Source organism: Elgaria multicarinata, chromosome 16 (assembly GCF_023053635.1).
Source record: "Elgaria multicarinata webbii isolate HBS135686 ecotype San Diego chromosome 16, rElgMul1.1.pri, whole genome shotgun sequence".
Classification (NCBI taxonomy): domain Eukaryota; kingdom Metazoa; phylum Chordata; class Lepidosauria; order Squamata; family Anguidae; genus Elgaria; species Elgaria multicarinata.
In genome coordinates, this window is record NC_086186.1 from 29,846,085 (window position 1) to 29,859,861 (window position 13,777).

At 46.9% G+C, this 13,777-nt stretch overlaps 1 protein-coding gene across 1 annotated transcript; it reads left to right on the plus strand.

The window, feature by feature from the left end:
* The first annotated feature begins 2,438 nt into the window (after positions 1-2,438).
* PAQR5 (progestin and adipoQ receptor family member 5) lies at positions 2,439-12,589 on the plus strand. The gene is made up of 7 exons (XM_063142212.1): positions 2,439-2,534; positions 3,996-4,123; positions 5,300-5,505; positions 7,285-7,411; positions 9,073-9,169; positions 10,352-10,493; positions 11,732-12,589. Exons 1-7 carry the CDS (start codon positions 2,484-2,486, stop codon positions 11,980-11,982), a joined length of 1,002 nt encoding a protein of 333 aa, XP_062998282.1. The 5' UTR covers positions 2,439-2,483; the 3' UTR covers positions 11,983-12,589.
* Positions 12,590-13,777: the final 1,188 nt, after the last annotated feature.

A 13,777-nucleotide genomic window follows, 5' to 3' on the forward strand; every position in this document is an offset into this window, starting at 1 on the left:
GGCTGCTTGCCTGGCTTCCAGGGCTGGCCGTGGCGCTGAGGTCCGACGCGCCGTGAAATGGCCTACATGGTGAATGCCAGATTTCTCCTTGGCTGGAATTTTGTAAGGCCCCAACCTCGGGAAACCCTTTCTTGCCTGTTGTTGCAAGATGTAAGGTTGCAGGCTGTAATTATAGGAAAGGAAAGGAAAAGAACTGAGGGAATTGGGGGGTGGTGTTGGGTTTTTTAAAAAAAAGGAGAAGAAAAGATGTAAAGGATAATTGCAGGCTGACAAAAGGTGTGGCTGAGTTATGGAACTTCCCCCACAGCTCTTGCAGGCTTCCTGTGGGTCGCCAACGGCTCCCTTTGGAAGTCCGCTTCTGCCTGGGTCTTGGTGGCTCCTGGCCGATTTCAGGGAGGGCTGCCGGTGCCCATCATCAGCCTCCCGGCTGGGCTTTAGCCACTGTACGCACCGCAGAACAGCCCCGGAGCACTTGAGTAGCTTTCCAGGAAGGAGAAGGAGGCAGAGGAATTCACAGCCCACCCATCCCCCAGTTATTTAGGGTAGTTAATAAGGCAGAGCTGAATTTTCACCAATGAAAATTTGGGAGGGCAGCATGTGCTGGGGGGGGCAGCATGTGCTGGGGGGGGGACCCCCTTCCTACGCCGCCTCTTTGGCACGCTTTCGGCTGCTTGGGCCTTGGCACTTCCTTTTCCCAACATGCAGCTTCGGTGTCATTTTCTCTTTTTAAAAGGCTGCCTAAATTCTGGTGATCCCAGCCAAGCAGGGATCCTGTAGAGAATGCGATGACATCACATTTGGCAAGGTGAAAAAGTCACAAAGCCGGAGGTGAGCCAGGACAATACATCCTGCCCCATTCTGAATGGGGGAATCCAGAAGTTTTCGTTCTATTCTGCAGGCTCATCTCTAAAAAATCAGCAAAATGGGGGCTGCATTTTGCAGAGGCGGATTACTAATCGTTGCTTGTTGTTCCACAAACTCCCCGCTCTTTGTTTTCCTCCATAGAAGTTGCTTTTCCAAGGCTGCGATGCACAGCTGACTTGCTGGGAGCAGATCCCATTGCGTTCTATGGGATTTATTCCTGAGGCGCTGCGCCCAGGAGTGCACTACTGCAGCCCTGGCTTGTGAAAGCTGTAAAGCAGTAACACTTCCTCCTCCTCCTCCTCGGGGGTGTGGCTTAAACCCCCACTCCTTTGCATCTCACGGGGTGCTGAGTGGCAACAGTGCTTTTTCTGCACTGTAGAAAAGACAGGTTCCAGGTGAGGCACTGCTGCGCATGTGCGGGGAGGGCTTCCCTCCATTCCGTGAGGCTCCCCCTCGCGGTGCAGAGTTCAGGAGGATGCCGGAGGGAGCAGGGGGCTAGTCAAGTTCCTGGGCACCGTGCCACACAGGTTCCGAGGTACAGCATTCTGGCACCCTGCGCCATGGATGAATCCTTGCTATTAGTGCTGGTAAAAGGTGCTGTTTATGCCTGATACCTGTTGTGGGGTGGATGCGCTGAAGGCCCCGCAGAACCTCGGAGACTGGCTCAGGAAACATACTGTTTTGATATTAAAGCTTGAGCTTTTGACTTTTTTGAACTTGCAAATTTTTCTGCACACCTACACTGCTCAAGCTTCAGTTTAAAACAAAAATGAGCAAAATCGGTCTCGGAGAGCTCTAGTAATAAGCCTCACACTACCGTATTCTTATATAGATCCTAATAAAACCCACCAAAGGGTTAAAGTAACTTTTAAAAAATCCGCGGACCCCGAAAGCAGCCCAAACGGAAGGTTCTTGCAATTCTTGTGAGAGCAGTTTGGGCGTTGTTGAGCCTTGAGTCGTGGCATATGTTGCTGTGTATGGTGGTGGGCTGTGGGTAGAACGAACAAAGGGTACGCTTGAATCCTCACCTTCACCTGTACAAGCAAAGCCATGCTGCGGTGGTCCAGGGAGCCCGTCTTGAAGCCCCCTGTGGGCTTGCAGCTTGGGCCCAGATCCTGCTCCTTCCAAGGGGCTTGGAATGAGAATGTCCTGGTGCCCTTGTTAAATTGCACGAGGGATGCCGTTTCAGCTTTCTGCCTCTGGCACCAACCTCTTTTGGGCTGCCAGCTCTAATTTTGGCAGCCTCTTGCATAAAGTGGAAAAGTTGTTGGGCAACAGCCTGGGTGTAGCCGAAACCTGCGCTGTCCTTGCTACAGCCTGCTGGCTTGTACAGTTGCCTGGTGGTTGAGGCCCATCTTTGGATTACTTTCATTCCTATAGCAACCTTGTTGACACTCGTGCGCTCTCTCTCTCTCTCTCTCTCTCTCCCCCCTCACCCCACTTTTCTCTCTCATTTTGAAATCATCTCCGGGCCGCCGCGGCTGCTGCAAGATCTGAGGGAAGGTGTTTCATGGGGTAAAGGCAGAACACGCCTGAACCAAAAGCCAGATGGAGGCTTAACCCCAGAAGCGGCAAAGTTCTTGTATAGCAAAACTCTCCACCCAGCGCCTCTCCCGACCATGCTGAGTTCGAAGCTTCCCCACCTGCTCAACACTAACCAAGTTCCCAAAGTAAGTAAACTTAAGTAGGTGGAGACCTTTTTTAAAACACTACTCCTGCAACTAAAATGCCAGCTTGGGTCTTGTTCAGGTGGCCTCAATGGCAAGGAGTCCTCCAGCGCAGCATGGTCTGAATTCTGTTCCCTGCAGCTCACCGCTCTGAGCCTTCTTTGAAGGGGCAGGGCACTCCAGCCGCCTGCTTTGCTGGGGGGGGGGGGGGCTTGGAGGAAGCTCCTGGCATGGTGCTAGAGGAGGCCGGACAGTTTCCCAGTGGCTGGACACGGGAGGCCCCGCTTGCACTGCAGCCCTGCGGGTGGGAGAAGCAGCAAGGCTGGGCGAGACCAGTGCACAATATCCGAAAAGCTGCAGCCAGAAGGGACACGGCTCTGACGCCGTTCCCTCGGCAGGCAGTATAAGGCGGTCACATAAACATTAAGTGAAGTTAAATGGTAACTCTCAGAATTTTCAGCAGACCTCAAAGTCACCCTAGGACAGCAGAAGCCTTTCGGTGTGAAACTGCCAAATTGGGATTCATGAGCTAATTGGGCATTGTGGAATTTGCACTCCACAAATCCTGGGCGTGGCCTACTCCCTGACTGCCCCTCTCAAGGTGTTTATCTGCGCCATTGATCCTGCTTTGCTATTCATTGCCAGCGGCTGCTAGAGAGGCATGCCTCATGCTCAGGCTGATTAGCTTCTGTCTGATTCACTGTTGGTCCACATAGCAGTGTGGCACGCTTTCTGCTCACTCTTACCTTGTACAGCCTCTTGGTCTCTCTTTGTAAGCAATGCTTTCTTCCTCCTCCTCCTCCTCCTCCTCCTCTTCCTCCTCCTCCTCCTCCCTGTACTCTATAGCTACCTCCACCTGGCTGACCTCTTCATGAGTCTGACAAGTGGACTCTGGCCCACAGACACTTCGTTGCTTTTGGTACAACAGGTTACCGTGGAATTCAGTGCAATGCACAACTACAACCTAAATGAGCCCCAGAACTAAATGACTCGTTATCCATTTGCAGTTGTCAGCTTCATTTTTAATCACCTATGAAATATGCATTTCCGAAGAATGCCGGCCGCGTTGCTCCCAGCTCATATGGAATGGTGTGAGAGTAGGGTTCCTGTGTTCGGACTTCAGTTGTAGGCTCTGTTGATAACTGTGGTGGTGGAGACATCTGGTGGACGCGTCTGAAGCAAAAAGCCCCAAACAGTCCCCAGAGTCTTAGGAGGACTCCGAACATTCCCAGGACAAAGGTCTCGTGCAACTGTTCTGCCTTTTCCTGCTTCGTGGATTTTCTGTGATAGAAAAGTCAGACAAAATGGTGAGAAAACAGGAGGGCTACAAGTGACAAACCAACCCTGCCTAGACTTCCCTATAACATCCCACAAATTAGGCAGGGCGATTGTGCAATACAGCCCTCACCTGGAAGTGCCCTGTACAGATGACCCCCTTACACTTTGTTGGTCCATCTTTTGTAGGTCTTCCGGGAGCAAGGCATTCTTTTTGGGTACCGCCACCCAAGGAGTTCTGCAACAGATTGCATCTTCAGTGTCTTCCAAATGACAAATGAAACCCTGAACATCTGGACACATTTTCTGTCTGCCTGGTGTGTGAATATGTGTGTGTGCGTTTGTAATATATCAACAGCGTGTTGTATTTCTTGATACTTGCCATGAGGCTTCTTCTATGGGCTCTTGGCGTGGAGCTGCGTGTGGAACCTTGATGCAGGAAAGGGAGGGCCAACTTTTCTAATGCTTTGTTGTTGTTAAAGAGGGGGAAACATTTTGTCTCAGGGCAAAAGGTCCCCATGCTGAAGTTTGATACATTTTTGTTCCATTTTTGTTTAAAGTGCTGCTTGAACATAGCTTTACATGAGTGGTACAGTGGGGTAGCACTCAAGCGCTCAGTAACTTAATAACTAATACTTTTTAAAACAACCCTTTTAAAAGCTGCTCAATGGAGCAGGTGTTGGGGGGGCACATTGTCTCCTGCGCCACCACGGATGAGGCTCTCACCACAGATGTGATGCTGACGCAGCTGCATTCCACACAGTAACTGCTGTCACAATAGGTGGGTAGCAGGTGAGTCTGAAGATGCCTCTTCTTGCAAAGAGAGCCCAGGCCTTGACCTGATCCTGAAGAACTCCCTGTGGCGAAGACTCGGGGGTCCAGATATGTCTCAGTGATCTGACTTCATTGGGTTGACATGGAAATAACAGTCCTGGTTGTTTCAGGGTCTTCTCCTGCTCCCCAGAGGTGGGCATCCAGCCCTTTTCGATAGAAGAGGTTGTTATTTATTTATTTATGTATTTATTTATTTATTTATTTATTGCATTTTTATACTGCCCAATAGCCAAAGCTCCCTGGGCGGTTCACAAAAATTAAAACCATTCAAAGTATAAAACGAACAGTATAAAAACATGACATAAAATACAATATAAAAGCACAACCAGGAAAAAATCAGCAGCGGTGATACAAATCTGTATACAGAAATTTGTATACAGAAATACAAATCTAAAATACAAATTTAAAACAGCAAAGTTAAAATTACATTTATAGACTGTCAAAATGCTGAGAGAATAAAAAGGTCTTCACCTGGCGTCTGAAAGAATACAGTGTGGGTGCCAGGCGAACCTCCTTAGGGAGCTCATTCCACAGCCGGGGTGCCACAGCAGAGAAGGCCCTCCTCCTCCTGGTAGCCACCTGCCTCACTTCCTTTGGCACAAGACTTAGAAGCACAAGACTGTTGCTTCCATGAGCTGATTGGGTGTTCTGCATTTCAGGTACTTCCTATGGAAGTTTTTGGCCTGGTCTTATGCCCTGGATGTCTGGAGCGACCGCTACACCTGGCCCTTCCTCACCTACATGGCTACCTGCTGCATTTATCCACTGGCATCCAGCTTTGCCCATACCTTCAGCACAATGTCCAGCTGCGCAAGGCACATATGCTATTTCTTCGACTATGGTGCTCTCGCTTTGTACAGCTTAGGTGAGGGAGCCATAAATGCACAGGGGGTCTTTATTCCAGGTCTTTCTTCTCCGGCAGGAGTAGTGCAACTCCCTAACACTCAAGCTGCAACATCTTGTCGCCAGGAAAATGCCTGTTTTCCTGCAGCTGGCACCACAATTGGGACTCGTGAGTGCTGTGCGGCATGTGGTTTCATGAACATCATGGACTTGTAAGGGATAATGCCTGTGACAATTTCCCCAGAAGAAAACTGATGACTTATGAATACATTTGAATCCTATCTTTTTCCTTCGTGCATGGAACCCAATGTGGCTGACATGGTCCTCCTCCTCGCTCTTTTATCCTCACAACCACCCTGTGAGGTTTTGTTCTTGGTGGCTGAAAGCAGAGTACAAAATATGTGTGCTTTGAAGGGTGTGTAGAAGTAACTATCCTGTCTTCAAAGCTGATTCCTCTTTTATTTCAAAGGTAAAAGTGCCTGCCTTTAAGGATCTTTCAAGCCTTGTTGTCCTAAATGACTGACCTGCCCACCCCCATTTTTTTTTAAGGCTGCCTTGCTTTGAGGAGTTAAAACTTTAGCAATTTGCTTCCACGCACCAGTTGTTATATCAAGTCTTCACACTGGTGAAGAATCACCTCAAAAGTATTTTTCACCTCCTTTAAAAAAGAAAAAAGCATGCACGCCTTAATGTTTCTTTTTGGCGAGTGGAATCAATCTGGTGTGCTCCTCGGCATGGAAACCTCAAAGCGAGAAACCTATTTAGCTTCAGCAGCTGACTTGAAGACTGCCTAATAGGAGTACAGGAGGTGTGGCTCTCCAGGGGACTGCCTAGATGCCCTGAAAGCCCTGCGGTGGGTATGCGGTGACGCTGTGGCGCTTGTACACTGCAGCAGCCACCTTGCAGCCATCGCAGGGCTTTCCCGCAAAGCCGTGAGTCAAAAAGGTCAGGGACTTACCCCAACTTTTTCGATGGAGCAAGGCGAATGTGCCGCAATTAACGTCTAACCTCGCTCTAGTGTTGCAGTGGTGGCTTTCCTGGGCAGATGGCAACCCCTGATTGGTCACCATCCATCTGGGCAGAGGACTCGGAGCAGGCCCGGCGAGCCGAATGGCTGCCGGAAACCCTGCACTTTCTCTGCGTTGGGGTTAGCTGCCATCACGCAACAGAGAAAGCGTGGGGTTTCTTTAAACAGGGTAGCAACAAACATGGCACCATCTAGGTAGCCCCCAGATGTTGCTGGATTGCAATTGCCGTGAGTCCTAGCCAGCCTGATCAATGGTGAAGGATGCTGGGAGTTGCAGGACAAGAGCATCTGGAGGGCCCGATGTTCCCCGGCTCTGCTGCTGCACAGGTTGGTTTGAACTTGAAACATCTTGATTCTGAAGTACAAGTGGAAGCTGCAAGGAGCTGCTGTGCTGTGTCCTGCGTATCCCCCCCTCCCCACCAGCCCTTTACTCTTCTAACTCTCGCTTCCCTTCGCCCACCTGTCTCTGCCTCCTTTTCTTATTCTATCCCCTGTCCTTTTCATGACTTTCTCCCTCCGTTCCTGCTGCTGCTGCTGATTCCTCCCCATCTCTTGTTCTCTTTCCTACTTCCTCCCACCACCCCCTTGCACAGTAGCCCTGTAAACCTCTGAGGTGGACAAAACCGGGTTCTCTTGGGCGTGTCGATTTTCTTTAAGGGCAATCTTGTTTTAGCTCTGTTCTGATTGGCACGGACCACCCAGGTTCAGTATTGGAGCGATGAAATAGTTATGGAAACTTGGTTAGATTTAGAGGGTTATTTGTTTTCTTTTCAGGCTCTGCCGTGGCTTACTCTGCCTACATTTTCCCAGAAGAATGGACGGACAGCACATTCCACCATTACTACCTCTCCTTTGCTGTGCTTAACACAATTATTAGCACAAGCCTTTCCTGCTATTCCAGGTATTGTTGGCTTTCTGTCCTGGATATGGCTATTTTTTTATATGTGTAGCTTTGGAACTTACTGTCATGGACTGGGGTGAATATTTCACATAGAACTGCGCCAGATGCATGTGGTAGGTTGCCCCACCCACCTACCATGTCCACAATGCTGCTGATGTTCCTGGGGGGTGGGGTGGGGATGTATACGCGTGACCAATACGGCCAATGTGTGTGAGACCTGGGAACGTCAAAGGCATGCAGTGTTTTGGTCTGGATCGGGGTGGTGGTGGTAGAAAGCATTTTACAATCTGGCCCTGCATGGGATCATTTTCAAAGGCTGCTGTTATCTAGGGGCAGGGTGGGTGAATCCATACATGTGAATATCATCCATATAACCTGAGCATTCGTTTGAAAGCACTGAAAGGCAACAAGATACACATTTATTATATGAAATCAGGCATTTATTTCTCTATTAAAGCATTGTTCTCTCTCTCTCTCATTTGAACTTCCTGTTTGTGATTGACAGGCTTGGCCTTCCCTATTTCCATTATAACAGTGGCATCATAGAAAGGTAATGTTGGCCTCCTCCATCAGTGCGCTGTCTGCATGCTTGAAAGCAGGCGCGCACGGAAAATGGAAAGAGTGTTTCCACTTAATTAATGACTATTAGTGGCCAAAGCATGAACCCCTCCCTTATCAATATGGACTCTTAATTGGGAAGAAATCCACCTTATGATCACAATAGCTAATATCAGCAGCTACATAAAAGTTGCAAAGAGGAAATTCTACCCGTTGATGTCAAATCATAACTCATTGATAAAAACAATTGTTTCCTTTTTGTATTTTGGTAAATCTACGTTGCAGCCTCCTTTTGTCGCAGATTTTATTTGCTCTTTCCTTGCCCTCATCCTCCTGCGCTTCCCTTATTTTTCATGCATTCTGCCCTCCAGATGCTTAATCAGAACTTGGATAAACTGCATTTGGTTCTGTGGTTCAAAAGCCATGCAGCATAAGGCTTGATGCAGCATAAGGCAGTGTGTTTGAATTGTAGGTGACCATGAGAATGCTCTGGTGCATGACTTTTGACCACCTTCAACAACTTGGCAGGGATATGTCCCATAATGTGATGCATTTGGACAATTCATCAGCTGGGAAATTGGCCACAAGCTCCTTTGATGCCAGCATACTGTGAAAGGAAAACACACATACCAAGAATTCAAATTATTTATTCAAGCCTCTTGCTTTGGTTCTGCCTGTCTTTATAAACTTGAATGAGCTTTTGCTGAACAAAGGTTTCAGAATCATTTAAGCACAAAAGTAAAGCTTTGGTGCAGGACACGGTATGGCTCAGACCATGCCTAACCAGTGCGGGGCTCACTTTTTCATACCATGGAAGGGTGCCACGCTGTCTTGAGCAAAAATAAAGTGGATGAAATGTTTAATTGAGCCATGAACAAATATCCTCTGTATTTCACCTCAGCTATTCTAAGCATACAGGGCTAGGATAGGATGCATATTCTAATATAAGGAAGCTGCAACTCTTCCCTTTGTGTGGTAACACAAATCACAATGGCTGCAGAAAACTTTGCGAAAACGAGTCAAAAACCAGCAACACCCCCGTTAAGCCACACATGTTCTGCAAGCCAAAATCTTGTTGTTGTTTTTTGTTTTAATGCATTCAGGTTCACTGAAATGGAGAAGCCAAAGTTCAGCAAAGCGATTCGCATCCTGGCCTTTGCGTATCCTTATGTGTATGACAGCGCGCCTCTTTTCTACAGGGTACGGATCCCGTTTGCTGTGCTTTCACACCCATCGGTAGTCAATGCTGCAGTTCTGTACACACGTACCTGGAGTAAGTCCCATTGAACACAATAGGGCGTACTTCTGAGTAGACATGTAAAGGATTGTGCTGGAAATCTACTGGAAATCTACCTTTCCATATATACTGCTTTTAATCTGAGAGCGCCTTGGACTGCAAGAAGACCAAACCAGGCCATACTCCAGGAAATAAAGCCAGACTTCTCACTTGAGGGAATGGCAAAACTGAAGTACTTTGGCCACATAATGAGAAGACAGGATACCCTGGAGAAGAGGCTGATGCTAGGGAAAGTGGAAGGCAAAAGGAAGAGGGGCCGACCAAGGGCAAGATTCTGGAGGTGACGGACTTGACCTTGGGGGAGCTGGGGGTGGCGACGGCCGACAGAAAGCTCTGGCGTGGGCTGGTCCATGAAGTCACGAAGAGTCGGAAGCGATTGAACGAATAAACAACAAATATCCAAACTGACAAGATATAACAGTAATTCAGAAATCAACCTCAAACTATAATGTCTTAATATTTAGAACAGTGAAACAAATGATTCATAAGGCAGCAATACATAAATATTAAGATATTAAATAACAATACATTGTGCTATAAAACTCAATAGAGTCACTCGCAGAACAAAGCTGTGCATAACGGCTTGGTCCTAAACAGAGGAGGGGGAGCTTTTGAAGCTGGAGTCAGTCAGGGCAGTGTTCCTTTGGGGCAGAGGGAAAATGAGCCAGGCAGGAAGCAGGGAACCAGGTCTTCTTACAGGACTCTCAGCATTTGGTGGGCCAAGAATCCAAATATATAAAAATAAATATACCAGAAAATCCATGTACTCCTGGGAAGTGAGGCATTAATGAGACCGAGGCTGCGGTCCTACTGAGAAGTACGTCCCATTGAATTCATCGGGACTTAGTCCTGGATCAACATGCTCGGGATCATGCTGGAAATATGTTTGTATTTAAAATGCAGCAAGAAATCATTTGTTTTAAAAAAATATGTGCTGATCTAGAGCTGAGATATGTACAGGGATCTTGTGTCTGCGATTGCCCTGTTCATTCCAGAAGCCAAGCTGGAGGGATTGCTGGTTTTGATGGACTAAACGTTAATTTCTTCTTTTCCCCCTCTCTGACATTTTCCGGTCTATATCACAGTTGTACTTGTGCACAGCAAGAGGCTGCACGGAGAATGCCGTCCCGCTCCACTACAGGCACATTGCTTTCGCCTGGCTCACCTGCTTCCTTTTTGCTACACACCTGCCAGAGCGGCTGGCACCTGGACTATTTGACTATATCGGTAAGAGCAAGCAGAAGGCGCTCTTCTCCTTCCAAGTGCCACTGAAATGAATGGGGGCTGTGCAGCACCGGGGAACCATAGGGCAGTCTCTTTGAACAAGATGGGTTGTGATCACATCTGAGACAGGCAATAAAAGTGGAACAGCTGCAAGGGATGGGGAATCTGCGACGCCAGAGATGGGCTACTTGCTATGTACTAAGGGAAACGGGAGATCACTCTCACACTAAAGATTTTCAAATTGGCATCTTTACTAAATACAAGTAAAACAATCAACAAAGCCAAAGGAAGAATTTACTTATACATACTTTTGCAGGCAGTTCACAAAAATTTAAACCACAAAATACAGCATAAAATATACATATTAAAGCTACAGTTTAAAAGTACAATCATAATAAAACATGGCAGCAATGCAGGGTTTTAAGATACAATGGCAGATTTAAAATATGTTAAAGTGCCTGGCATTAATTTTTTGTCCCAATACACCAATTTGACCTCAAAGATATGAGGAAAAATTAAAGCACATTTAATGTGACTTAAATGCTACATTATATATTTTTATTGGAATACTTGCAAAAGTTTAGACAATAGCATATACTTCCCTTATTGTTTTAATGTGTGAAAGAAACAAAGGTAGAAAAAACTGTTGATGCACTAATTCAGCGTTCCCCAACCTAGTGCCTTCCAAATATGTTGGCCTGCAACTCCTGGGATACTGTGAGTTGTATTTCAAGACATCTGGGGGGCACGAGGTTGGGGAAGGCTCCACTAAGTAATTTTAGCATGATATGCCGACAACCACTCATCTGTTTCAGCAGAGGTCAGTACTCCTCCGCCAAGGTTATTGGGGCACCGTCAGTTTCACTGTCACTATTTATTATTTCCATTTCACTCTGAGACATCTATGTATTTCTCTCACATACTTGCTAGGGATAATCACCTGAAAAACTCCAATTGCAACTTTGAAACTGCCAAGCTTGACGAATATTCTATTTGCAATCGGCATCCATTCATTGTTACTAAAGAACTTATGAAATGGAAAATATTCCAGACAAAATGAAAGCACTGGAATGTTTTCCACCTAACATCACTGCCAGGGCCTGTGCAAGACCACATTGGCTCTCCATTGTCATCCACAGACTTTGGGCCGGAGAGGCTCCCAGTTAACTTTGCCCACTGTGTGAGGGTTCCTAAACCCTTGGGAAACATTCTGAGTGTCGTGCTTCTTTGATCTCTTGCAGGGCACAGTCACCAGCTCTTCCACATCTGTGGGGTCATTGGGACCCACTTCCAGATGGAAGCACTTCTCGTAGACATGACCGACCGGCGCGAGTGGCTGCAGGCTTCCTTACCAGCCCCCTCCTTTTCTCAAACAGTTGGTTTAGTTGTGGCTTCCACTGCCGTCAGTCTTATCATCATTGCTGCTTTCTCAACCACCCTCTATTCTATACCAAAATTCTCCAAGGAAGGAAGAAAACGCAGCAGGGACTAGAGCTTATCATTTAAAAACCCAAACAAAATTTATACTACTGTTAACATAGAAGATACAACACATACTTATCCTGCTTTGAAGAAAGTTTGGTGCATATTCCTTGATAAGTGACATAAGGGACTTTTATTATGAACTGAATTTTATACTGCAGTTTTTCTATCACATGAGCTTGAAGTTGTACACAATCTGGGATGTGGCTTTTAAATTATTATCATTTGACCATTTAGAATGCTTTACCAGAACTGCAAGTCTGAGGACTCTGTGAGAACTCTGCATAACTCCAACCACTAAACTTTGTAACAGCAGCGATGATAATTTATTCAGATATGACAGTTTGCACGATAGAAACACTGGTCATCTTCCATGCCAAAGAAGCTACAGTGGCCTTTAAGTATTTGCACGTATCTTATATGCTTGGAAAGACATAGTATTGTCAAGCATAACTGGGTGTAATATTTCTATCACTCAGTAATAATGTACAGATCTTCCTAATTCAGAAACTTGGAATGAAATGTGATCAGGTTTTTTTAAAATTGTTTGTCTAAATGTATATTTTTGTAAGTAGCTTCTGCTGAAGTTTACACATGCACTTTTTGGTAACAATAAACGAAGTTCATTATAGGATAAACAATCTTTGAATGTGCAATGCGTTCATCCTATTTTAGAAAATACATTAACTAGAGCCTATATCCAAAGTTTTGGCTCTTTGCTTTAAACATTTGTGGGCTCACCGATACTTTGGTATCATTGAGCTATTGATCCAGAGTCCCCCGGCTGATTTGTTTTCAGGTTTCCATTTTCTTTTCCACCCTGAGAATGGAATATCTATGTCTGGTACTGGGATCTGAATGCTCCAAGCCCAGGAGCAAAGGAGGTGGCGGTCCTCTTCCGCGGCCACTGAATTCATAGTCCTAGCTGGGTTCATGCTTGCGGAATGAGACTGTGGGGTGGGGACTACATAGGGTGACCATATGAAAAGGAGGACAGGGCTCCTGTATCTTTAACAGTTGCATAGAAAAGGGAATTTCAGCAGGTGGCATTTGTATGCATGCAGCACCTGATGAAATTTCCTCTTCATCACAACAGTTAAAGCTGCAGGAGCTATACTGCAGTTATACTGTGACCAGATTTAAAAGAGGGCAGGGTTCCTGCAGCTTTAACTGTTGTGATGAGGAAATTTCACCAGGTTTTCCATATGTACAAATGACACCTGCTGAAATTCCCTTTTCAATACAACTGTTAAAGATACAGGAGCCTGGTCCTCCTTTTCATAGGGTCACCCTAGGACTACACCAGCAACAATACCTGGGTGGGTGGAGTGAGAGGAGAGGAAGACCCTTCCCAAACCATCCTCTCTCAACCCCCAGCCACATCTGGTTTAGCATGTCAAGCACAATTTGCTGCAAGAGTCAGGCTCAGGCGCCTCTCCTCTCCTCTCCTCTCCTCCATCTGCGAGGAAAGATTGAAAGCTGCCATTTGATTAACTGCTGGTGCCCGTTACTTCCAAACACAGGAAACGGATTTCTTCCAGGGCTGTGCAAAGGTTTATCCCCTCGCCTTCCGGATGAGCGCCTGCTCTTTATTTGCCCGCACAAATAAAGCGGCGGCTGCTGCCGGGCCTGGTCCTCGGCTCGCTCGGTTCCCCGTTGCCACAGAAACAGCCCGGTGACTTGCCCTGCCTTTCCTGGCGCTCCTTTATGACGTCTGATGACGCGCCGCGGAGGACCCGAGCAACAGCGGAGAGCGGAAAGAGGAGGAGCGGCGGGAAGCTCTCGAGAAGCCGCTCTTCCGGCTC